This window comes from Vicugna pacos, chromosome 7 (assembly GCF_048564905.1).
Source record: "Vicugna pacos chromosome 7, VicPac4, whole genome shotgun sequence".
In the NCBI taxonomy this organism is placed as follows: Eukaryota; Metazoa; Chordata; class Mammalia; order Artiodactyla; family Camelidae; genus Vicugna; species Vicugna pacos.
The window spans coordinates 80,500,172-80,527,951 of record NC_132993.1 but is presented as its reverse complement, the minus strand read 5'-3'; the positions used below and the strand labels follow the sequence as shown (position 1 = coordinate 80,527,951).

The window sequence follows — 27,780 nt, the reverse complement described above, 5'->3', positions numbered from 1 at the left end:
AAGAGAAGTTTTAAAGTACATAACCCTGAAGGATAGGATATTTGTTTATAAAACAAAATGATATCCCAAATTTTTAACTTACAAGTTTGATTAAGCAGAAAAATCCAGTATACATTACCTGAAGATGCAAAGCTATGGGATTTTTAATTTCCTACTTGTGTAAATTGAAACCTCCTATATCAATTCAGCAAGGCAATGGGGACCATGGCTCAATGAACACACCACATCCCTGACACTCCACTGAAACTCAACATTTCATTATAAAAGAAAAAAATCAGTAAGAAAATAGATTTTAATATATAAAATTTGGCTTTACAGTCAGTTTTTCCGGAACATATGTATTCCAATGTGAACAAATATCTGCATAAAAAGAATCCATGAGATGGAAAATGGTAATTTAGCTGTTCTCCATCTCCACTGAAAGCTAACATGAAAGCAAGAAGAAAGGGACTTGTAGTCACAGTCTGACAGATACATACTTGTGTTAAGAAAGGATGACCACACTACAGTGAAATCTCAGTTAACCAACTAAGCAGACAGAATCCTTATCAAGCAGAATTTCCCCCTCAAGAATAGTCACTGAAATTTAGTCATTCAAAAAGTATACTTCAAGGAAAGTTTTGGATTAAGTATACTTACGAGCCAATTACTTTTTTCCTTCAATTTCTATCAAGAGGCACTATTATATATGATGGAAAGAATAAAAAATTGGGACTTGGAAACTTTGAGCTATATACTCTTGATGCCAACAAATATTTTTTGATCTTTAAAGTCACTCAACCCTTTCTGGGTCTGTTTTCTCAAATGTAAAATGAGGGTTATAGCTTTTAAGCTCTAGAACAACTTAAAACAAACAAAAATGTACAACTCCTCCTTAAAATAAAATGTCAAGTAGAAGCGTAGGAGGCAAAACAAATAAAGGCAGAAAAGCTCTGGCTAAAGTAGGTAAAGAGGACTGGAGCCCTGTCCGTAACAACCTGTCCAAGCTAGTTTGAGTTAACAGAATGCCACGTATCCAAAACACACCATTTAAAAACCTAAACACTAAACAATGAAAATAATTTTCAGAATGATGTCACAGGCACTACAAGATTTAAAAAAAAACAGATTTTTCACTCTAAAAAAATCCAAAAAGGGGATTCTTTTTCCAACAAACCAGAAAGTGGCAAAGATTCAGTAAAAGTAAATACCTATTTCTAGTAATGTCAATTAACTGGTATTTTAGTATATTCAATTATGGTTACCCTAAATAAACTGTCATACATAAGCATTTCAGAATTATATATATATATATATATGTATATGTAAGTAAACACTGCTGACAGGAAAGGAACGAACTAGGGATATTAAACCCAGTTAACTCCATAGTTTACTCACTACTTCACAAAAATATTTTACTTTGAAATTCTGTATTATTCTTCTAAGAATAACTCTAGTTAGACAAGTCATATTTCGCTATCACTAGGCACAAAAAGAGCCAAAAGTGTACACATCCCCACTTTAGCCAGAGAAGCTCCACACAAAGAAGTTACACACTGAGCTCCTTCACAATAGTTTGTTTAAATATAAGATTCTAGGGAATTTAAAACAAACACAACTGTAAACAGAACTATAGTAAAAAAAAAAAAAAAAACTTGACAAGGAAGTCCAAAATAATAATTAAAACAAAATCTGTAAGCATAAACATGTAATATAGAAAGCATTTACTAAGGTTTTTCATTAAACAAAAATTATAAATATCTTAATGTCTGAATCTGCATTAGAAATTTAAGTATTAATTTTTAAAAACCACTAAGTTCACCAAAGATACATTTAAAATGGCACATTTTAAAAGAAATATTTATCTCTAAGTATTAAAAAACTATTATTTTTAGATTATTTAATGTATAAAATTTTGTAATTAAAACAGTCAACCCAATATGGTGTAAAACTTCATTATTTCATGTATTTAAAACCATGAAGAGAAAATTTCCCTTTTGTTAAAAAATAAACTAATAATAAGGTATTCTTAATATAGCCTCTAAAACTGGTCCCTAATGTCTACAACAGTCATTTGAAAGTATTCTTACCTTTCTTCTGAGCTATACAATCGAGCAAGTCCAAAATCTGCAAGTTTTATCTGCCCTCTGGTGGAAGATAAAATAAACAAAAAGTATTAGTCTACTCTGAACTGATCATATACATTCATATTCTACTCCTAGAACTAATCAAAAATTCACTTATATAAACCTTAATTTTGATTATACTGTATTACCCAAGGTCTTACAGGAAAAGGCAAATGATAAATTCACAACAGTATAAGGTAAAAAATTAGTACTTTTCTTTGGATTCTTTTTTTAAAATATTTTATTTATTTTTTTATTACAGCATTATTTAATTATTTTATTTGGAGGGGAGGTAATTAGATTTATTTATTTTTAGAAGAGGTACTGGGGACTGAACCCAGGACCTCATGCATGCTAAGGATGTGCTCTACCACTTGAGCTGTACCCTCCCCCCCAGATACTTCCAGCTACTATTATACTAGTACTATTATTACTATATATAGTATCTAGCACTGGTATAACAGTTTTTCAATACTATTCAGTTCCTGTCTAGAAAAGTACACTTCAATGAAAATAAAACAAAATGAGATAACTTCTACTACTAAGACAAATTACTTGTTCAACTCCAGCCAATAATGCATAAGAACTGAAACACGTCATTTTAAATTTGTTTAGTTTTCCAGTTCTTAAAGTGGCTAGGTGCTCTATAGAACACTTTCTACTAACTAAAATCGGGACTAGGCATGCCTCACTTTAACACAGCACCAACTACAACAGAATTATCAGAATTCAGGTTATGCTGTCAGTAAAATATTTAACATAAATTTTAACATATATATGTATGCACATGCATACACACACTTCAAAAAAGTTCACTTTTAAAACTGTGATGACTGTTTTTAAAAAAAATTCCAATTAAAAAAGAATTCTAAAATCTGTTCTTAACTTAAAGCTGAAATCATACTGTTACTTTTTAGAAGAACTATTCACATTATTTGGAAGAATATCAAACAGGAAAGCTAACTAAGTATTATTTTATGTACATTACAAACAATTATTGGAAGTTAATTAACGAAAGTATATTTAACACAACTTCAGATATAGCCCAAGCTGTAATATTGATTATGATAAAATAGTGTGAGCAATAAAAAGCTAAAATTTAAATCTTCTGAACAGAATCAAGGTACATATTATATAATACTCATTTTAAACATATATATCAAACACATATCATACCTATTATTTAGAAGGATATTTGAACATTTAATATCTCTATGCAAAAAGTTCTTCTTATGACAATAATCCAGACCTTCCATGAGCTGTCTCATAAATGACTTTATGTGATTTTCATTAAAATGAACCAAGCCTGATTCCAGTAGTCCCATCAGGTCATGGTCCATATATTCAAACACCAGATAAAATGCACCTAAGAATAAGAATAATTAATACATTAAAGATATTATTCTTACAACTTATCTATAGGTTCAAATTTTTTACAAAATAAAATGCTGGGGAAAAAATTAATCCTTGAAAAGAACTGCTACTTTGTCATTTAATAACATTCATCCTCATCTCTTTGAATTTAGTATCAATAACATCCTAAGGAAATATCCTAACCAGTTTTCTTCTCCTAAAGGAAACTGCTATGATATAAAATTAACACTGCTGATTTCCACATTACTTAGTTTCCAGATATGACTAATGCAAAATAAATTCTTAGCTGTTTTTACACATGAACAAATTATCTCTCAGCAGAAGCTGAATAAAATCAGTATAATTCATCAAAGAAAATGTAAACATATTACAAGAATTGCTTTTAATAAAAAAAGAGTCTGGGCCCCGTTGGACTTCAGATGACTTGTATTAAGTCTTCAATAAACATATATTTTAATTCTGTTTATGTAGCTCCAGAGCATTTGAAAGCATACAAATTACAACTTTATTTTATAAAACCAGTTTATTAATCCTACTACTAAAAGCTAAAAGAGCACATAGCACATACACAACATACATATGAGAGATTCAAAAATCCTAAATGAAACTTTGAATCCTAAGCTATATTTACAAACATCTCAACCAGGCAGTTTATCAACTCAAGAATGGAAAAGCTAATAAATTCAATATATCTATCTTTCCAAGTAAAAAGGCTATCACATATGCCAAAAAAATCATCTAAAGAAAGTTCACCATCAGTTCCTAATTAAAAGCTGAGCTAATGTACCTTGTAGTAGCCTATAATGAAAAAGCCAAATGTACATGAAGTATAAAACATACAGTGGATTTCAAAAACTTACTGTAACTGAAAAAGAATATAAAATATCGCAATAATTTGTTTTATTGGTTACATACTGAAATAATCTATTGATATACTGGGTTAAATAAAATATTAAAATTAACAGACTTTTAAAAATGAGACTAACAGATTATTTTAAATTAAAATGTCTTAAATTCTATTTCTATTAGACAGTACTGAATTACAGGTCAAAGAATTAAAATAAGAGAGCTAAAATGATCTCTATATGCAGAAGACAAGAACTTTTGGTCTCTGAAAAGGACACAAACATTCAATTAAAAAATTGTTAAAAGCTGTGACAATTTAGAAAAATAGCACAAAAAGCACAGCAGTCATTAATATAACTATCATTAAAAGAAAAAAAAAAGGAAGTACCCATTTCTAATTTATCTAATTTAAGAAAAGTTCAGAATCCTTCAAAGATAAATTATAAAACACTCTTAAAAGGCAGAAAATTATATATAAAAAAATGGATACATTCTCAGATAAGAAGGCTCAACATGATAAAGATGTTGATTTTCTCTAAGTAATTTATAAATTAAACAAAGCTCAATCTTTAAAAAAAATCTCATTTTTCCCCTACAATTGGATAAGTTGATGTTATATCACATCGAAAAATAACTAAGTTAGAATAGCAATGAAAACACCTGAAAGAGGAAGGGGGGATGGGCACTACGCTCTACAGGCCTAGACAATTTAAGACAGAACAGTGAATTTCTAGAACTAAGAAGCGTGATATCGGTAAAGGAACATGCAATAAAACAAATTCAGAAATATACTCAGGTACATACAGAACTTTAGTAAATGATAAAGACAGCATATCAATTCGGGGGGTGGGGGGAGACTGACTTATTAATCAGTAACATGGGGAAAATGAATAGCCAGATAAAACTGGCGTGTTTCTCATAGTATATCCAGCAAAAAAAGCAAATGAACAAGTCCAAAATACAAAAACTAAAACCATGGAAGTATTTAAAAAAAATAAATTCCTTAATAACCCCAGGGTAGAGAAAACTTTTCCTAACTAGAGAGAATGAAGATGCAATAAGGGGGAAAGACTGATAATATAACTAAGTAAAAAATAAAAATTACTGCATGGCTGAAAACACTGTCAGCAGATTTAGAAAAATAAAATAAACAGGCAAAAAATCAATAACACTGAATTTTTAATGCTTGAAATAAAATTAAATGAAAAATTAAGACGGCATTCAAATTACCCTGTATTAAGGGATGTATTTATTATTCCTATATTTTTAATTTGTTTTTAGTTTTATCACAGTTACATATTTATATAGTTTTAGGCTACATTTTCGAACTATGAGTCATGAAATCAATTTAGGAGGTCATCACCTGCATTTTAAAACAGTTTTCTATTGCCTGATATCTTTTTTCCTACATTGTATTTAAATATTAATAAAATCATATGTAGTAATATTTTTTATAATATAGCATGTCAAGTAAAATTTCATTTTGGTAGGGATTTATATACATACATATGCTTAGAAAAATGTCCAATATCAAATTCTAAGAGCAGTCTATCTCTGTGTAAGCAGAGGGGTGATTTTTACTTTCTTCTTATGCTGCCATTTTCTGACTCTTCTACACAGAAAACAAATAAAAATTTTAAAACACTAATAATACGCCTAATATACAAATTGATAGGGAAAAAACAAATAACCCAAATGAAAGACATGTCATGTCACAAGGAAATGAATGAACACAGAAAATCAAAACAGTAAACACTGTAACATATTTCATAACTCACTAGTGATCAGGAAAGTACTAAGCAAAGAGACAATGAGAAACCATTCTCACCTATCAGACTGACAATATCCACTGATGTCCAAATGAAAAAAAACTCGTACACTGCTGTAATTTTTTGACAAAGGAAGCTGACAAAGAAAATATTATCCTTTGACTCAGATATACCACTTTCAGAAGAAAACCAAAGGAAATAATAGCACCAGTATGCAAGGTCACATGTGTAAGCCCATTTCCAGTAGTACTGTTTGTAATGGGAAAAGGATGGGGAAAACTGAGTGCCCATCAAGAGAGAAATGGTTGAATAAATCCAGTATATCTCTACCACGGCAAAAAAAAAAAATAAGAAAACTTGACAAATATGTCTGAAGGATACAGGCTCACTAAAAAAACAGGCCAAATCATAGGACTATAGAACACTCCCTCCCACCCACTAACTTACCACCATACATATAATAAGAGGGGCAACAACTGAAAGAACTGTACATCTCAGACCTTATTTAATAAGTTTCCGGGGAAACCGGAAGACAACAGGGGAGGAAATCTTAGCCTCTGACACAGCTTCAGCAAACAGTAAGCACAAGCTAACTGCGAGCCAGATAAACATAAAACTTTACATAAAAGGCAATTTATCTCAGTTCCTTTGATCCAATACATCATGTCTGCCTTTCAACAAAAAATTACAAGGCATAGTAAAACACAGTCTGAAGAGAAAAAGCAAGCATCAGAGACAGATCAGATAAGCAGAGAAATTGGAATTATCACACCAGGAACTTTAAGCAACCATGATTAATATTCTAGGGCTCTAATGAAAAAAATAAACATACAAGGAAAAAATAAACATGCAAGTAGTACTGTAAGCAGAACAATGGAAATCCTAAGAAAGAATCCAAAAGAAATGCTAGAAATCAAAAACACTGTAATACAAATAATGTTTCTGAAGGGCTCAGCAACATACAAGACACAGGTGAACAAAGAATCGGTGAGCTTGAAGGTATGTCTATAGGAACTTTCAAAGCAAAATGTGGGACGATTACAACATGCAGTAAACAGAAATATTAGAAACAAAAAGAGAGCTGGGGAGAGAAAGACAGAGAGAGAGAGAGAGAGAGAGAGAGAGAAACAAAGGACAGAAGAAATACTAGAAGTAATAATGAAATTTCCCCATATGATAAATATCAAACCACAGATCCAGGAAACTTAAAGAACATAAAGGAAGGTAAGTATCAAAATATCTACACCTAGGTATAATATATTCAAATTGCTGAGACTCAAAGACAAAAAGAAAATCCTGACAGAAGCCAGGAAAAAAAAACGTTACCCTTACACTAACAAAGATAAAAAGCATACTGGACTTCTCCACAGAAACTACACAAGTAATTAAGAGAGTGAAATGAAATATTTAAAGTATTGAAAGAAAAAAAACCTATCAACGTAAAATCCCATACCGAGGAAAATTATCCTTCAAAAGTAAAGGAGCAATAAAAATGTCCTCAAACAAACAAAAACCGAAGCAATCTGTCACCAGTAGATCTGTCTTGCCAAAGGCTAACTTCTTCAAAAAGAAAGAAAATCATATTTTCTCAGATTGAAATAACGAGCGTTAGAAAAGAATGAAAGCAAAATAAAATCTTTATTTTTCTTATTATTAATCAACCAAACAGTTAACAGTCTGTTCAAAATAGTAACAATGCATTCAGTGATTATAGCTTGTGGATAAATGAAATGAGTAACAATGTTATAAGGGATGGGAGGGAGGAAATGGGAACACTCTGTTATGAGGTCCCTATACTATATATGTAAAGTAGTATAATGTTATTTTAAAGAGGACTTAGACAAATTTTAAATGTACATTGCAAACACAAGGGCAACAACTAAAGAAAAATTTTAAAAGCATAGTTGATATGCTAAGAAAAGAGAAAAAATAAAGTCATTTAAGAAGACTAATTAACACAAGGAAAGGCAGAAAAAGAGTAGAAGAAAAACAAGTAAGGGCAACTAATAGAAAACATAAATATGGTAGATATTAATCCAACTATATCAACAACTACCTTAAATGCCAATGGTCTGAAATACACCAAATAAACATACAGAATGTTAGAGTGAATTTAAAAAAAGACCTAACTGTATGTTGTCTACAAGAAATCCACTTTAAATATAAAGACAGATAAAAAGTGAAAGAATGGCTTTTTCCAATCCAGGTTCCAGCAGAATGGCTCCTGCAAAGAAGGGTAGTGAGAAGAAGGGATGATCCACCATCAACAAGGTGGTAACCAGAGAATACACTAGAAACATTCACAAGTGCATCCACGGAGTGGGTTTCAAGAAGTGTGGGCCTCGGGCACTCAAAGAAATATGGAAACCTGCCATGAAGAAGATGGGAACTCCAGATGTGCGTACTGACACCAGGTTCAACAAAGCTGCATGGACCAAAGGAATAAGGAACGTCCCATACATATCCACAGGTGGTGTCCAGAAAACATAATGAAGATGAATATTCACCAAACAAGCTCTATACTGGTTACCTATGTACCTGTTGCCACTTTCAAAAATCTACAGACAGTGAATGTGGATGAGAACTAACTGCTGATTGTCAAATAAAGTTACAGAACTGCAAAAAAAAAAAAAAAAGTTAAAGAATGGAGAAAGATATACCATACTACCACTAGTCAAAAGAAAGCAGGAGTAACTACGTTATATTTCAGACAAAGCGGACTTAAAAGCAAGGGAAGATACGAGGAATAAAGAGGGACATTACATAACGATAAAGGAGTCAATTCTCCAAGGCATAATGTTTACCCTAACAGGGTAAAAACGTGTCAGGAAAAAAATTACAGAACTGCACTGAAGTTCACTACTATAGTTGAAGATTTCAAGACCCCTCTAACATTAACTGACAGACGCAACAGGAACAAATCAGAGACAAAATATTTGAATTGAACAGCACCACCAATCAACTGAATCTAATTTAGGTCTATATTTCATTCAGCACCAGCAGAATATATCTTCTTCTCAACTTCACATGAAGCATTTACCAAGAGAGACCACATTCAGAGCCATAAAACATACCTAAACAAATTTAAAAGAATAGAAGTCATACAAAGAATGCTATCGGACCACAATGGAATTAAACTAGAAGTCAGTAACAGAAATATAGTTGGAAAACTACAGAACTTTTTTTTAAATTTCTACATAAAGTGGGTTAAAGGAAAAGTCTAAAAATAAATTTTTAAGAATTTTGAAGTAAATAAAAATAAAAATGCAACTTACCAAAATACACAGGATACAGCCAAGCTATTGTGTAGGGGACAATTATTGCACTGAAAATATGTATTAAGATCTAAAATCAATAACCTACACATCCACCTTAGGAAACTAGAAAAGGAGCAAATTAAATTCAAAATAAGCAGCACGTCTCTGCTTACTGACTGCTTAACTGACTCTGTCCCTCTCAATATATATACTTAAATACATATTTCTATTATTCATCTATGCATTTTTGTGCATAAAGGTCTTTAAGGATATATAGCCAGCTTTTAACCCTGGGTTGGGCAAGACATAGCAAGAGAAAGTGGGAAAGTAATTTTTTTACATATGTTTGTATTATTTCAATGATTAGTTAAAAGTCTTTAAAATACAAGAGACTTTCAGTTCAGTAAAAGCTGGTCACAACAAGCTATATACTCACAATCAAAGCAATAAAATGCAATGAAAACACCCGAGGGGGAGTAAATTACTGTGTTACTTGCAGTTCTTTTTTTTTTAATTGAAGTATAGTTGATTTACAATGTTGTGTTAGTTTCAGGTGTACAGCACAGTGATTCAGTTATACACAATATATGTATATATAAAAGAAAAATGTATATCCCTTTTCAGATTGTTACTTGTAGTTCTTATTCCCTTCATTGAGTAGACAGTAGTCATTATTTTTCACTGTAATTAGGTTGAATCCTTAAATGTCTGCTCCACCAAAAGGTCTGTAACCCTTGACAAGAAGTCAACTCAGGCATTTGAGGCCTGGGAATCACAGTTGGGAAACTGGTGGAAGCCCTCCCCGATCAACCCCAGAACAACCCTGGTACTGGGGCATTCTCAGACCACAGGTTATTTTAGGATGGACCTCCCTAATCCAAACCTCTTATTCCAGTTTCAGTCAAACTTGCACTGCGTCTACAATCCAGGGCACAGTGATTTGATCAAAAAGGTAATTTATCAATCTTCTAAACATTCTATTTTGTTTTGGGTATGCAGTGAAACAGAGCTAATGATTAAGGCTATGAAGCAATACTCAAGAAAGGGAGAAAGCAAATCTTACTAAAATAAAGCTTTTTCAGAAAAGCAAGAAGACACTCATGAAGCAAATCAACATAATAAATTTTGCCCACAAAGTAGGAAAAAACTCAGAAATTACCACTGCTGTGGCAAGAGCTCATGAGTGAAACCTAATCTTTATAAAGTGGTAGAAAAATTTAGACCAATGAGTAAATGAAACAGTGAAAAAGTACAGACATCAAGTGATGATTACTCTTTCAAAAAGCCTGGCAACAAAGGAAAGGAACAAGATAGAGTAATGAAGACATAGCAAATTCCAATCGGAGAAAGATTTTTTGTTTTAAGATGGGAGAAATTTGAGTAGGTTTAGTGTTGAAAGGAAGGAGCCAGTAAAGAGGTAAGAGGCTGAAAACACAGAGATAACACACAACAAAGCTTCCAGGGACCTGAAAGAATGAACTTAAACAGGAAGAAGAATACTACTTCCTCTGAGACAAAACAGTGATGTGAACGCAGAGTGAGGTAAGCACATGGAAGGTGGGAAGCTGAGAGAGTGAATTCTCCTAACGTCTTCTCTTAAGAGAACAGGAATCTTTGCTTTGTAGAACAGAAGAATGAGCAGACTAAGGACCATCCAGCAGCCCTGAAGTCCCAGCTCTGTAGATCATGAATCTGGGGAGACAGTAACTCACATAGTTGTATGATTTTTCTCCAGCACATTCGGCTTAAAAAAACTGATCAATCCAAGGTTGAAAGTTTGGGCAGGGGTAATAGAAACATAAATATCCCTGGCAAAAGCCTTAGAAAAATCATTAATTATGACTCCAAATATCTTTATTTCATGAAAATGTATATAATCAAAAGTAAAACATAAGTTGCATTAGAACTTTGCTTTCTCAAATTCAACATCAGAAATAATCAAGGAAGAGAAGTTAATGGAAATGACTTAACAGTTCTGATTGCAAAAGGGCTGCAAAAATTGCATTGTTCTTTACTTAAGAAAATAAGTAAAAGAAAGACTAAATATTTGTAATGTATAAAATTTCAAGTTATTTATATGAAACTTAAAAAAATTTCTGCCTGAAATATGGAAAGAAAAAGAAAAGAAAAAGAAAAAGAAAAAGAAAAAGAAAAAGAAAAAGAAAAAGGAAAAGAAAAAGGAAAAGGAAAAGGAAAAGGAAAAGGAAAAGGAAAAGAAAAAGGAAAAGGAAAAGGAAAAGAAAGCAAAAACATTTCTTCCTGTGGCCATCTTTGCCTTTAATCTGTAACTGCTGGAAAACATTTCCCGCTTTCACAGGAGGAAGTAAATTAACCTATATTATTAACTATACGGTATCACTGAGGGTGACTGGAGACATTCCTACACTCTTCTCTGACCCTGAGCTCTCTTCAAGTTGGAGCAGAGAGAAAGAAAATCCTTTTTCCTATCCCCTTAACCCTACTCCAGCACAGCCCTAATATTCAGCTATTTTGACAGAATATCCAAGACAGCCAGAGTCGTACGCAATAGAATGTAAGCGCCATAGGACAGGGTCCCCGTCTATCTAATATACTAACTATTCCCAGCACCTAGAACAATGTATTGCGTGTAACAGGTGCTCAACAAATATATATTAAGTAATTTCTAAAAGTATTCAGGAATCTTATTTCGGCAGTTTTATTTACCCAAAAGTCACATTCAAAACTGCATTTCCCACAGGTAGAAGAAACAGAAAAAAAATGTCTGGGGGTAGGGGTTGGGATGTGAGTGTTGGCAGAGCAGGAAGGAATCCATCCTCCTCTCTTTCTCATTTGGATTAGTGGTAGAAAACCTAAACAGGGATACACGCACATTGCACATTACAAGAAGTTGTGGCTGAGAGTGGTGGTAGCAATAAAAGAGAAACAGATCAATTCCTGAAATGGCAGAAGAGAGAGGCTTATGATCATTGCCAGCCTGAAACCAAATACCTCAAATCCAGAGGTGTTTATGCCAAAAAGAGGCCCAAAGGAAACTCTGGCTCTCAAACTCTGAATTTGAGAGCTCCTGGCTCTTCACCTGAGGGTCTCCATTTCTAATTTCAAGTCTCCAAGGCTGCCACTAGTGATAATGAGCTGTAAAAGTGAAAGTACTCCCACTCCGTGAAAGGTGATAGGAGCAGAAAGAGAAGAAATTCACTTAGTGTCACCACAACTGACAGTGGAGGGAATAGGTGTGTACCCAGCCTCAATATTCAAATTTCCAACAGATTTTCCCCAAAATATACTGCAATATATCAAAGTTAGATTTTCCATATCGTATTAAAACCAAAGTGAAATGACTATCTGCTTGAAAAAGAACATTTTTAGTCACTATTTTTCATGTATCAGGTATTGTGTGCACCAAAGAGTGATTCTGACTTTTCCTGTATCTCATTTCCTTCTCTGTTCCTCATAGAATTTTTGAGGATTAAATGAATTAGTATTTGTAAAGAGCTTATTAAGATAGTGCCTGGCCCACAGTAAGCATTATTTACCTTTAATTAACTAAAACAAATATTCATTTTTCAGATTTGTTAGAAGTTTTTCTAACTAAATTTTCAAAAAAAAATTATTTGTCTCTACTTTTTTAGTGGTGCTTTCATAACTAATTCTTTTGACCTACTCCAAAGAGAACTGTTGAGAGTTAAAAGATAATCAAAATTATTTCTGAAGACCAGCACATGAACTGATTTTGTGGGAATTTCAGACTAATTTAATTTGTAACTTTATAATTTACAACTTCTTGATATACTTAAAGCAGAATTACCTTCAAAGTTACCTTACTTTAAAAAAAAAAAACCTACAAACTAGTTTACCCATAGCCATATTGTCACAACCTTAAAAGCATACTTGTTACGTTTAAGCAACTTGTATTTAGTTATTATTATTTATTATTAATCATAAGTGCTCCACTGAACTCCCACGATTTAATTCAGCTTCTGCTGTAAGAGTTGGATGTACAGTGAGAAGTATATGCAATCTCAATTACATTCTGGGACAAATGCAATGAATTAACATTTCAGGGGCAGCATGCCAGTCCAGCCTTTCTTATGCAATGAAATAGACTGGGGGAGGGAGGAGCTTTAAAAATGAAGATTAAAGGTGTGTAAAAGTATCAATGAAGGGAAACCAGCTTGGCAAAGTGATTGCTGCAGAAATGCACATGACATAATAAAAAGAATCTGAACTTGTGATGTTGAAAGCTTTCCAAATAATATTAAATCTAGAATATAATGTAAAATTTCAATTTGCTTTCAGAAAACTCATGTAAAGCCAGAGACAAATAACAAAAAAACTTTCTTAAGTACAGAAATCATTCAATTCCTGTTATCCCAAATATAATAGGGACAAGTCTTTATGAGTGAATAACGGTTTTAGAAAATCCCATTATACACTAAAATAACCCCAAACCCCCAAGTCGAAAGTCTGGTACCTGAAAACCCACAAGTGAACTGAACTTAAACCCTATGAACAAGCCCAGTGATGGAAGATCAGTCAGTAAACAATTACTATGTTCACTAAAATAAAACACTAGTTAGAAAACTAAAAAAGAAGGTATGAATGCAACTTTCCATATCCTAAATTAAAAATGGCCAACTGCATTGCCTTGATGACTCAGCATATTTGGGGGCCAATTCCCACCTGTCCTAGAGACACAGACTAACTTAAAGGAAAAAAAAGTTTGCATAGCCTTTACTTCGCTTAACAGAGCAAGTATTTCTCAATCTTCTTACATAATACTCTAGTGTCTTCAGATTTCATATAAAGCCAATGAATTGATCTCTCCCTCCCTCCTAATAATAAGCTCCTGAGTTCTGAAAATGGTACTTTTCTTAACTGCTTTTCTTTTTATCATATTCTAATTTGGGGGCATGTTAAGTAGGTTCTTAGTAACCTTCCCACTGATGACTGGTGTACAGATGTGCAGGCATAAGCACATTTTCAAAGAGCCATGGGAAGCCAAGACTCCCTCTCACTAGATATCAACAACTGCCTCCAAGCCAGGCTACAGTGAGAATGCAACAGACACTATGGATGGCATAACTTGGGTCTCTGATGACATCCTTAGCCACCGAATCAACTAACACTAAAGCCTACCCAATCTCTGGATCTCTTCTTATATAAGATTATAGATTACCACATGGCTTTAACCATTTCAGCTGGATCTTCTGTTACTCTCCTGAAATCACTCCATGTGAGATCGTTAATTTCATATATCAACTTGGCTACACTACAGTGCTCAGATGCTTGGTCAAAACCAGCCTAGATGTTGTGTAACAGTATTTTTTCGACTTAATTAACAATTAAATCAGTAAACTTTGAGGAAAGCAGATTACCTTCAATAATGTGGGTGGCCTTCATCCAATCAGTTGAAGGCTTAAGAGAGAGGACTGAGGTCCCCTAAAGAAGGAATTCTGTTTCAGATTGCCTTTGAACTCAACACTGCAACATCAGCTCCTGCCAGAATTTCCAGTTTGCCAGTCAGCCTTACAGATTTCATTCTTGCCAGCCTTTACAATCATGAGACCCAATTCCTTAAAATCAATCTCTCTCTATATATTTATTTATCCTACTGGTTTTATTTCTTGAAGTAGTAAGTTCAACAGTTTTCCTTAAGTTTATTACATTTTAAAGAAAAATTTTCACAGCTTTGATGAATTAACCAACAATTAACTGCACATATTCAGAAGATACAATTTAAGTAGTTTTCACATAGGTATACACTTGTAAGACTGTGGCTACAATTAAAATAATGAACATATCCATCACCCTCAAAGGTTTAGCTGTGCTCCTAGAATATAGCTGTAACACAAAAATTGGATTAAACTTTATATGTTCATAATATAGAGACTAAAAAATTTCCCTTATCATTTAACTTTTACATAATTTTAATAGCTATATAGTAGTCCATAGTAATATACCACAGTTCTGTTCAATAATCCTCTACTGATAGATACTGAAGTTGTTTCCAACACTATGCTACTATAAGCAATGCTATGAAGAACATTCCTGTAGCTTTATCTATGTAAAGTCACGACTACTTCCTTATATGCTTCTAAAAATAGAATGGCTGATTTACAGGACATAATACCTTTTAAGAAATAATGCTTATAAAGTCAACATTAAATCTTTATACAGTATTTAGTATGTGCCTACCATGCCTTAAATACTCTCTGAAAGTTATACCAATTTTCACTCTCAAGCATTGCATGAATATACCTCTCTATGATCCTATATACTCATCAAGTGTTTAAGAAATCCTTGCCCTTCCCCAAATGAACCTCAATGTAATTCTAGTCAAATCTCCACTGACAAGTTTTCACACCTCTTTCCCATTTAAATGCATGAAATGCAAGATCTTCTTTTAGGGGGAGAGGGTAGGAGACCCTTATCTACCAGATATTAAAATGTAATATAAGAGGGGGCCAGCATTAGCTCAGTGGTAGAGTGCATGCTTTTAACATGCACAAGGTCCTGGGTTCAATCCCCAGTACCTCCACTGAAGAATAAACAAATAAAAAGATTAAAAAAGAAATGTAGTATAAGGTTGCAATAATTAAACCAATGTGATATGCTAGCAGAGCATGCAAAAGAATCAACAGGAGAGCCCAGAACATGAGGGACCTTATTAAAGATGGCACAACAGAACAAAATAACAATGACTTATATATCTAAATTTTTCGAACTAAAATAGAAGTTGAAAAAAAGTTCAGGAAAATATTCTTAGGATTTTCCAGAAGGCTGAGCTTTCCTAAGCATCAGACAAACCACCTTCCCTCAAAAACCCCCAAAACTGACAGATGAACATATACAAGATTTAGATTTAAAAAGAACATAGAAAAACAAAGTTATGGGCAAGTAACAGAAATGGGAAAAATTATCTATGATATGTGAAACACATGAAGCATTAATATCTATATTTTAATGTCTCTCTCCAGTTGGCAAGAAAATGGCAACAGGCCATTCACAGAAAAAAATGACAAAAACACGAATATATCTTTACCCACACAAGTAATAAAAAAAGTATTAACTTCTCTTATGAGATGGACAAAAAAATGTAAAATCAATAATGAACTGTGATTCAGGAAACTAGGCGTTCACACAAAATTTTAATGAGAATGTAAACTGGTATAAGCTTTCTTACAAGTTAATTTGGCTGTTTAACTAGTAACATAAAAAAGAAGTGAATCATTTAACCTAACAAGTCTACTTTTAGGAATGTATCTACAGAAAGACTCCAACAACACACAGATTTACATTTAATGATGTTTGATAAAGCACTGCTAATAGAAGCTAAAAACCAATAACCTAAATATCCATCTACAGGGGAAAAGCCTAGTAATACCCAAATTACAAAGCTACAGAACACTATCTTGTTTTCTTGATTTTTTTTTTCAAATGGAGGTACTGGGGATAGAACCAGGACCTCATGCATGTAAAGCACACACTCTACCACTGAGCTATTGCCACCCTCCATCTTGGTTTTTTTCCATGGCTACATGATACACAAAAATGTCTACTTTACAGAACACTGCATATTATGTCCTCATCTTTGTCAAGTATGTGAGTAAATAAGGTGTATAGTTGTTTTGCACCAAAAAAGTCTAAAAAGAAGCCACTGGTGTCTTCTCATTGTTGGCCAAATGTCAGAGGATCTATGCATATGTCTCTCTTCTACTAATTTATGTTTTTTACTTCAACTAAATATGTTATTTTTATAATTCTAAAAAGAATCAAGTGAGAGTTATTTTTGAAAAACACTACCAGTTTTAGAGATCATACTAAGTGTGACAGAGAGACAAATATCATATATCACTTACATGTGAAATCTTTAAAAAATGATACAAATCAAACTTGTTTACAAAACAGAAAGACTCACAGTCATAGAAAACAAACTTATGGTTACCAAAGGAAAAAGGGGGGAGGAATAAATTAGGAGCTTAGGATAAACAGATATACACTACCGTATGTAATAGACAAACAAGGACCTACACAGGGAACTATATTCAATATGTCACAATAACGTATAGTGGAAAAGAATACAATTTTTTTAACCTATCAAAAACTGGTAGTGTGTGTTTTTTTAAATTGAAGTATAGCTCATTTACAGTGTTGTGTTAGTTTCAGGTGTACAGCAAAGTGGTTCAATTTACACTGTTTTATATCACATTAAGAGCGACATCCTAGTATGCAGGTTGACTCTATGGTAAGCATAAAGAAAAAATGGTAAACTACTAAAGAGGTGAAAATACTTCAATATTATCCCATTTAAGCTTCATAGTAACCCCCAAAATATTATTATCTCCTTGTAACACATCAGGCTTAGAGACACTAAATAATTCGCCATTACACAACTACTAAATGGCAAAAGTAAAACAATCCCCCAGGTCTGAGTGTCCCATCCCTCTTTTCACCATGAAGGAAAAGGGGTTATTAGTTTCTTCAGAAAGGGCTGAAAAACCATAGAGCAATGTAATAGCTATCTTCTAGTTTATTGCACGAAACAGTGATGAGGCATGCCCTAAACGGTGCCACTTTCACCCCTCACCAACCTGCCTTTCCCCACCGCAGAATTTTAACTGCAGAATTCTTTCTCGTTTATTGATGGCCATTCAGATCATATGTTCCTTAACTTTCGCTCTCTGTTTTCCATTTCAAACCAATACCCTGGCTTCTGCAATTAGCATCTGTCTTACTGCCTGCTACTGAGTTTCACTCTTCTGGCTTCCATTTCCCTGCCTGGGTTTGAAATCACTTTTTAAGTTCTGGTAGATTAAGGAAGTTCAGCTAGTCACACATAAGTTTTTCACTCTTCTTGACAACTTTTACTATTAATAATTAGAGACTATTTCTAAGCTTTCAGAAAAAAAGTTTATTTTTAAGTTCTGAGTTACCACCATTCCTGATACTTGATCTTCACATGATGAAATTTCACTGGAGGATTAAAACTGAAATATTCATTTCTCCCAAACATCAATTCTGCTTAAGTATAAACAATTATTATATTATTGATCTATTTCTGCTCTCACAATCTACCACCATGCTGTAATAACAGCAAACTTCACTGTGTGCTTTACTATGTTCAATATTCTAAGTTAAGTGCTTCACACACTTTATCTCATTTGATACAACAAATCTATGAGTTAGGTATTATTATCCCATTTTCCAGATGAGGAAAACAAAGAGTACATAATAACGAAAGAAGCAAGGATTCGAACTATACTCTTTAACCATTACACATATATTTCCCATTACTATTACCTTATGACATCTGCCCCAAAATAACATATTTCTTATTCAACTATTCAGGAAATATTGGCAGGAAAAAGCCACCCCCCACTTCCATTTCCACCTACCCCTTTCCTACTTTCCTACACATTCCTTTTCACTTAAACTCAGGACAATCCTTTTGTCACAGATCATCTCCTGATGAGCACCTACACATTCTGATCTGTTCTTTACTCTAAATTTCAACACATGATGCTAACTCTGTATTACCTTGTGAACCAAAGAAAGAAGTCATTCCTACTTAAGATTTTGATTTTTTTTCCTTTAAAAGCATTACTTGCTATATTTTATTGATGTGACTAAAGCACCTTTCTTGATCAGCACTTTTACTGATCATGCAAAATTCACAATCATGAAGGGTTCATTTAGTTATTCTGGAACATACTACAATCTGTTTCATAAATATTTTTCTTCTCAATTCAACTCAACAAACATTTACTGAGCAGGACATAGGAAACACATGGAGAGCAAGAAAACCAGATGGCTGGATAGTTTTTATGTAAATCAGTCAAAAGATGAACATTACTAGGTAAAAAATATTTTTTAAGTCAGTTAAGAAAAACACTGATACTGTAAAAAAAAATGGAAAAAAGACATAAACAGGTGATATATGGATAAATATTAACGGCCTCCATACACAAAAAACTGTCCAACCAAGCTCCACAGTAATAAAAAATGATTATAAAAAAGATAGGATACCATTTTTTACTAATCAAATTGTCAAAGTTCACATAAAGTCATTATAAATGCTGGTTGAAACACACAATAAGAACTGTACTATTTTTTTTTTTTTTGGAAAAAAGTGAAAGTTAGTATTTTGGTTCCTTGGCATAATATTTGAGGTCAAACACCATTCTGGGCCCTAACTTTGCAGCCTCATCTTCTATCACAGACCCTTCTCCTCATCCACAACACTTATTCCTCTCAATGTGTATAGTATTTTCATCAGAACACAGAGTCCTTGGGAACTAGTTGGGGTTTTTTGGTCTTAAATAAGTCTTAATGTATTCAGAGTTGTACAAACATCACCACAATGAATTTCAGAAAATTTTCATCACCTCAAAAACAATCTTGTACCCATTAGCAGTAACTCCCCATTTCCAACCTCCTCCCCAGGTCCCTTGCAACCACCAACCTACCTCCCATCTCTATGGATTTACCTATTCTGGGCATCTTATATAAGCAGAATCATACAATACAGTCTTTTGTAACTGGCTTCTTTCACTTAGCATAATGTTTTTAAGGTTCATCCATGTATCAATCAGTACTTCATTCCCTTTTTTTCAATTTTTAAAAACTGTGGTAAAACATAAATAAAATTTACCATCTTAACTATATTTAAGTGTACAGTTTAGTGGCATTAAATTTATTATCACTGTTGTACAACCATCCCAACACCATCTATTTCCAGAATTCTTTTCATCTTACAAAAATGAAATTCTGTAACCATTAAGCAATACCTTCCCATTCTCACCTCCCTCCAGTTCCTAGTAACTACCATTCTACTTTGTCTCCATGAATTTGACTACCTTAGGTACCTCATACAGTATTTGTCCTTTCATTATGACTGGCTTATTTCATTTAGCATAATGTCCTCAAGGTTCATCCTTGTTGCAGCATGTCAGAATCTCCTCTGTATTTAAGACTGAATAAACACTTAGTTGTATGTAAATACCATATTTTGCTTATCAATTCATGAATCCAAAGACATCTGGGCTGCTTCTACCTTTTGGTTACTTTAAACAATGATGCTATAAACCTGGGGTACAAAATCTCTTGAAGACAATGCTTTTAATCCTTTCAAGTATAAACCCAGAGGTGGAAATTCTGGATCATATGGTAGTACTATTTTCAACTTTTTAAGGAAACGCTATATCATTTTCCATGGTAGCTTTATTATTATACATTCCCACTAGCAAAGAAGTAGGGTTCCAGTTGCTCCACATCTTGTCATTTGTTATTTTCTGCTGTTTTTATTTTTACTTTTTTGATAATAGCCATTTTAATGGGTATGAAGTAGTAACTCTTGTGGCTTTGGCTTGCATTTCCCTAAATGGTTATAGTGATGCTGAATATCTTTTCATGTGCTTAATGTCCATTCAAGTCTTTTGACCTTTTACTGTTGATGAATTGTAGGAATTCTTTATATAAGCTGGACATGAACCCTTATCAGATAATACGGTTTTGCCATGTCATGGGTTGCTTTTTTAATCTGATCATGTCCTTGAATGCATTAAAAATTTTTTTAACTTTGATGGAGTCCAATATATTTTTTTGCTGTTGTTAACTGTGCTTTTGGTACCACATTCAAGAAACCAATGCCAAATCCAAAGTCTTAAAGATCCCCAGTATGTTTTCTTGTAAGAGTTTTATAATTTTAGCTCTTACATTTAGGTCTTCAATTCATTTTGAGTTAATTTTTGTATATGTTGTTAAGTAAGGGTTCAACTTCATTGTTTTGGATGTGGATATCCAGTTTTCACAATACCATCTGTTGAACAAACTTTCCCCACTGAATATCTTAATACCCTTGTCAAAAATCAATTGACCATATATGTGAGTATTTACTTTTGGGCTGTCTATTCTGGGCTCTCTATTCTGTAACTTTGTAGTAAGTTCTGAAATCTGGAAGTGTGAGCCCTCCAACTTTGTTCTTTTTCAAGGCTGCTTTGACTACCTTTTATTCTTCCTCTTGTCTGACTGCTGTGGCTAGGGCTTTCAATAGTATGTTGAATAGAAGCGGTAATAGTGGGTACCCTTGTCTTGTTCCACAATTTAGCGGGAAAGCTTTTAGCTTTTTACCATTGAGTATTATGTTGGCCGTGGGCTTGTCATAAATGGCTTTTATTATGTTGAGGTATGTTCCCTCTATACTTTGGTAAAAGTTTTTATCATGAGTGGATGCTGAATTTTATCAAATGCTTTTATCTGCTGAGATGATTATGTGGATTTTGTCTTTTGTTAATGTGGTATATCACATTGATTTTGATTTGTGTATGTGGAATTGGAAAGAGAAGAGGTAAAATTGTCATTATCTGCAGATGATGTGATACTCTACACATAAAACCCTAAAGACTCCACACAGAAACTATTAGAACTAATAAATGAGCTCAGCAAAGTAACAGGATACAAGTTTAATATATGGAAATCTGTTGCATTTCTTTACACTAACAATGAAATATGTGAAAGTGAAAAAAAAAATCACATTTAAAAACCACGTCAAAAAAATAAAATATCTAGGAGTAAACCTAACCACGGAAGTGAAAGACCTATGTGCTAAAAACTATAAAACACTAACAAAGAAAACTGAAGATGACTCAAAGAAATAGAAAGATATTTCATGTTCTTGGATTGGAAGAATATTTTTAAAATGGCCATACTACCCAAAGCAATCTACAGACTTCAATGCAATCCCTATCAAATTACCCATGACATTTTTCACAGAACTAGAACAAATAATCCTAATATTTATATAGAACCACGAAAGATCCAGAATAGCCAAAGCAATCCTAAGGAAAAAGAACAAAGCTGGAGGCATAACCCTCCCAGACTTCAGACAATAAATACTACAATGCTACAATAATCAAATCAGCGAAGCACTAGCACAAAAACAGACATACAGATCAATGGAACAGAACAGGGAGCCTAGAAATAACCCCACACACCTATGATCAATTAATCTACAACAAAGGAGGCTACAACATACAATAAAAAAAAGACAGTCTCTTCAGCAAGTCGTGTTGGTAAAGCTGGACAGCCTCTTGTAATCAATGAAATTAGAATACCCCCTCATACCACATACAAAAATAAACTCAAAATAGTTTAAAGATCTACATGTTAAAAACATGACACCATAAAACTCCTAGAAGAAAACTTTTTTTTGAAGTAAAGTTGACGTGCAAAATTATGTAAAGTTATAGGTGTACCATATAGTGATTCACAATTTTTAAAGATTTTACTCCATTTATAGTTATTATATAATACTGGCTATATTCTCCATGTTGTAAAATACACCCTTGTAGCTTATTTTATACATAATAGCTTGTATCTCTCAATCCCCTACTGCTCCCTACTGACCCTCCCCACTAACCTCTCCCCACTGGTAACCACTAATTCCTTCTCTACATCTGTGAGTCTGTTTCTTTTCTGTTATATTTACTAGTTTGTTGTATTTTTTTTAGATTCTTCATGTAAGTGATATCTTACAGTATTTGTCTTTCTCTGACTTATTTCACTTAGCATAATGCCCTCCAAGTCCATGTTTGCTGTACACCAAAAACTAAAATATTTTAAATCAACTGTATTTCAATTAAAAAGCAAACAAAAAAGTTTGACCTACTCAAACTTAAAGCTTTTGTACAGCAAAGAAAACTGTAAACAAAATGAAAAGACAACCTATGGAATATGACAAAATATTTGTGAATGATGGAATCAATAAGGGGTTAATTTCCAAAACACACAAACAGTTCACACAGCTCAACAGCAAAAACAAAAACAAAATCAAAAATGGGTCAAAGACCTAAACAGACGTTTCTCCACAGAAGACACACAGATGGTCAACAGACACCTGAAAAGATGCTCAGCATTGCTAATTATGAGAGAAATGTAAATCAAAACTACAATAAGATATTACCCCACCCAGTCAAACTGGCTATCATCAAAAAGTCCACAAATAATAAATAATGGAAAGAGTGTGGAGAAAAGGGAACCCTCCTCCTCTGCTGGTAGGAATGTAAATTGGTGCTGCCACAATGGAAATCAGTATGAAGGTTTCCCAAAAAGTAAAAACAGAGCTACCATAGGATCCAGTAATCCCACTCCTGGGTATATATCTGGAAAAGACAAAAACTCTAATTCAAAAAACTACATGGACCCCAGTGTTCATAGCAGCACTATTTACAACAGCCAACATACGGAAACAACCCAAATGCCTATCAACAGACGACTGGTTTAAGAAGGTGTGGTACACACACAGGAATACTTCTCAGTCATAAAAAAGAATGAGATATTTCCATTTGCAGCAACTTCAATGGAACCAGAGATTATTATATTTAATAAGTCAGACAGAAAAAGACAAATATTATACGATATCACTTACATGTACAATCCAAAAAAGCAATACAAATGAATCTATATGCAAAACAAAAACAGATTCACAGACACAGAAAACAAACTTTTGGTTACCAAAGGGGAACGAGAGGGAGGATAAATTAGGAATATGGGATTAACAGATACAAACTACTATGCATAAAATAGATAAGCAACAAGAAGTTATAAAACACAAAGAACAAAATTCAGTATTGTTCAATATTTTATATATATACATATATATACACAAACACATATATATATCTGAATCATTTTGCTCCAAACCTGAAACTAATACAATATTATAAATCAACTATATTTAAATTTAGAAAAAGAAAGAAACTCTAATTTATGGAAGAGAGCAACTAGAGATTGAATCAATCACCAATGGCCGATGACTCAATCAATCGTGGTTATGTAATAAAGCCTCCTGAAAAACAAAAAAGGAGGGGATTCTGAGAGCTTCCCTGCTAGGGAAGCAGCTTCTATGTGCTACTGTGCTAGACCCCAAGCTACACAAGGACAGATGCTCCTCTTTTCGGGGACCTATATATCCCTTCATCTGGTTGTTGATTCATATCCTTTAATATCTGCTGTAATAAATCTGTAAATTAATGAGTAAATGGGTTTTCCTGAGTTCTGTGAGCCATTCTAGCAAATTAATTGAACCCAAGGAAGTGGTCATGGGACCCTCTTGTTTCTAGCTGGTTGATCAGAAATACTGGTAACAACCTAGGCTTGTGACTGGCACCTGAAGTAGAGATCAGCTTTGTTAGGATTGAGCCCTTTATCCTCTGGGATCTGATTCTATCTCCTAGTAGATAGTGTCAGAAATAAGGCACCAGCAGGCTAAGAATTAATTGACTGTTGGTGAGGGGAGGCCTACACACACACACACTGGAATTGGGTCCAGGAGCCCTTTCACAAGGCTACTCGGATTTACCATTGTTGTTATGCTTTTTTCCCTCCCTTTCAAGGAATTTGTCCATTTTCTTGGAGTTACTGGAGTTATTATGGACATGAAACTGTTCATCAAATTCCCTTTTTCTTCTAACATCTATAGGATTGGTACTGATATTTCCACTTTCAAAGAATCAAATACTGGTTTTATTGCTTTTTAACCTATTACCATATTTGTTTTCTATTTCACTGATTTCAACTCTATTTTTTTGCTTTTGTGTACTCTGGGTTTATTTGTTCTTTTTCTAGCTTCCTAAGATTGTAGTTTAGATTACTATGATATGGAATTTTTTTTGAGAGAGTAGAAAATGAATTTATTAGGTTATGCTGCCATTGACAATAGCATGCCACACAGACGAGAGGTGCCTGTGTGAGCTGATACTGGATTATATATAAACAACATTGGCAATGAGCTGATAATTGTTAAAGGTGGGCAGTAGGTACGTGAAGTGTTATTTCATCCTACTATTCTTTAAAGTTATGTATATGTTTGATATTTTACATAATACTTTTAAAAATTACATCAAGCAAGTAAACCTAAATCCACAGTTAAAAAAAAAAAAAGATTGTTTTGGCTATTTAAGGGTCCCCTGAAATTCCATATAAATTTTAGGATGAATTTTTCTATTTCTGCAAAAACCATTGTTGGATTTTTGTAAGAACTGCACTGAATTTGTAGATCACTTTGGGTATTACTATCTTAAACTAGTAAGTCTTCTAATCCATAAAAACAAATATTTTTAATTTACTTGTGCCTTCCTTAACTTATTTTATAATTTTTAATGTACTACTTTCACTTCCTTAATTTATTCCTAAGTATTTTATTCTTTTTTGATGCTATTGTAAATGAAACTATTTTCATTTCCTATTCATATTTTTCATTATTATAGTACAGACACAACTCAGTTTTCCATGTTGATCTTGTTCCCTGCTACTTTGCTGAATTTATTAACTCTTTTTTTTTTTTGGCGGAAACTTTAGGGTTTTCCACATATAACATGTTGTCTATGAAGAGATATAATTTTAATTATTCCTTTCCAATTTGGATGTTTATTTGTTTGTATTGCTTATTTGTTCTTATAGTGTTCCAACACTATAATGAACAGAAGTGACAAAAGTAGGTACAATTATTCCCCATTTCTTGAAAGTTCACTTTCTGCTACTTTGCTTTTATGGAAGACCTACATTAATATCTGTTTTCAATAACCAAAGAAATCAACAGATTTTTGCTTTCACAAAAAAAGGTAAAAAGCAAAAATAGCATGCAGCACTGGCTTGGCAGTAAGCTGTTACAAAGGCAGCATGCACCCTGAGCAGTGAGAGTCGCACAACCAAGCTCCTTCCCTGGGAAACTACACTGAACATATCAATGTCAAGTCACCATGGCTTTAAACTGTGTCTGCAAAGCACCTGTGCTTTATCTTGATTTATTTTGTGATTCCATTAGCAAGATGTATCCTAAGGGAATTGCTTCTTTGCTTCATGCTACTTGAGCTTACCAAAGATTTCACAGAAAACTCTACTTTTGGATAGTAGGGGAAAACTGTATCCTTGCTGCCTTTAAAGCTTTCAGTCTTTAACCACTAAGAATGATGCTAGCTGTGGACTTTTTATATATGGCCCTTAATATGTTGACACAGTTTTCTTCTATTCCAAATTAAAAGATTACTCAAATTTGCTCATTAAACAAATACTAATATTGAAAGTATTATAGCTAACTTAATTTGTACACAGTAATTTTAATACTGGTTTTGTTAATTTTAAGTACCAAAATACTATTTTGTTGAAATGATACCATTATTTCAGTGTAAGTTAATACAAGTACTTGTATCCCACTGCAGAAACTAAAGATCTAGTTTTATCTGAAACAAAACTACCTCCACACTAACAATAAAAAGACAGAAAAACAGACAAAAAGATTCAAAGATCCTCTCAAAGATATCAAAAAGAGATGGGACTGCCTGAAAGATGAAAAAAGCTTTAGGGAAAAAAAAATTTTTTTTTGATTTTAAGCTTTTTTTATGGGGGGGTGGGAAGGCAATTCGGTTTGTTTGTTTGTTTGTTTGTTTGTTTGTTTGTTTAATGGAGGTACTGGGGATTGAACCAAGGACCTCATTCATCCTAAGCAGGCACTCTACCACTGAGCTATACCCTGCCCTCAGGAAAAATTTAGAATTAGTTTGTCTTGCCTCCATTCTCTCGATTATTTCAGAAAAAGCTCATTTAACATCTCTAAGTTTTTGCACAAAAATATACCCATTACTTCATGATACCACTTAACCATGTTTTCTTAAAGGCAGTGCGGTAGAAAGTAGGAAGATTGGTCAAGTAAGGTCTCACTAACGAATAAAGCAACATTCAGGCTAAGACCTAGAAAATGAAAAACCAGCCATTCAAATCGTGTGTGTGTGTATGTGTTTAAGACCAGTGTAAAGAAAGACTTTAAAGCAGACAAGTGTGTTGGCATATCTGATGACTCTGAAGACCAGTGTGACTGCAGCTAGTCAAGAAATCAGAAAAATTGATCGGGATTGGGGTTGGAGAAATAGGCAGGGATGTGATCCTACTGATCAAAAAAGGAGGAGGGTCCAGGTTGGAGGAAAGTAATTATATTACTTTGGCTATAGTACAAGATTAATGAAAAATATATTTGCACACCACCCTCATGCATAAAATCTTAATCTAATTCTTACTACATGGTAAGAGAAACAATGTTTCCCTTTAATAGATGAAGGAATAATAGGCTCAGAAGGGCTAAAGGCCTTAAGCTAAATCACAAATCCCAGACATTCTAACCCAAGTCAAACCAGTATCCTTTCTATTACACAGTAAGAAACAATGAGAAATAACATGAGAAAGACAAACCGCGTTGAAAAGTCAGGCTAGGGAATATGGGCTCTATTATGAGAGAAAAAAACACCTAACAGAAGTGATGTCAATGAAACAGATGATTCTGATGATCTCCATGGGTCATACAGAATACTTTCAAACAGAGGTTCCTTCATACAGAATGGTTACCATATATATTATCTATGTTTCCCAGAAGAGTAAGATGGTGGATGGGTGTAGTTG

General features: G+C 33.4%; 1 protein-coding gene and 1 pseudogene across 2 annotated transcripts in view; one reads left to right on the top strand and one right to left on the bottom strand.

The window, feature by feature from the left end:
- Positions 1-27,780, bottom strand: part of CDK13 (cyclin dependent kinase 13) — a 99,567-nt gene that overhangs the window by 36,016 nt on the left and 35,771 nt on the right. For both annotated transcript variants that reach the window (XM_072965237.1, XM_072965238.1), the window contains exons 6-7: positions 3,282-3,471; positions 2,070-2,126 (exon numbers count right to left, since the gene is read on the bottom strand). In XM_072965237.1, the coding sequence (XP_072821338.1) occupies positions 2,070-2,126; positions 3,282-3,471 (247 nt within the window). The remainder of the gene's footprint in view (positions 1-2,069; positions 2,127-3,281; positions 3,472-27,780) is intronic.
- Positions 8,312-8,682, top strand: LOC102543094 (large ribosomal subunit protein eL31-like; annotated as a pseudogene).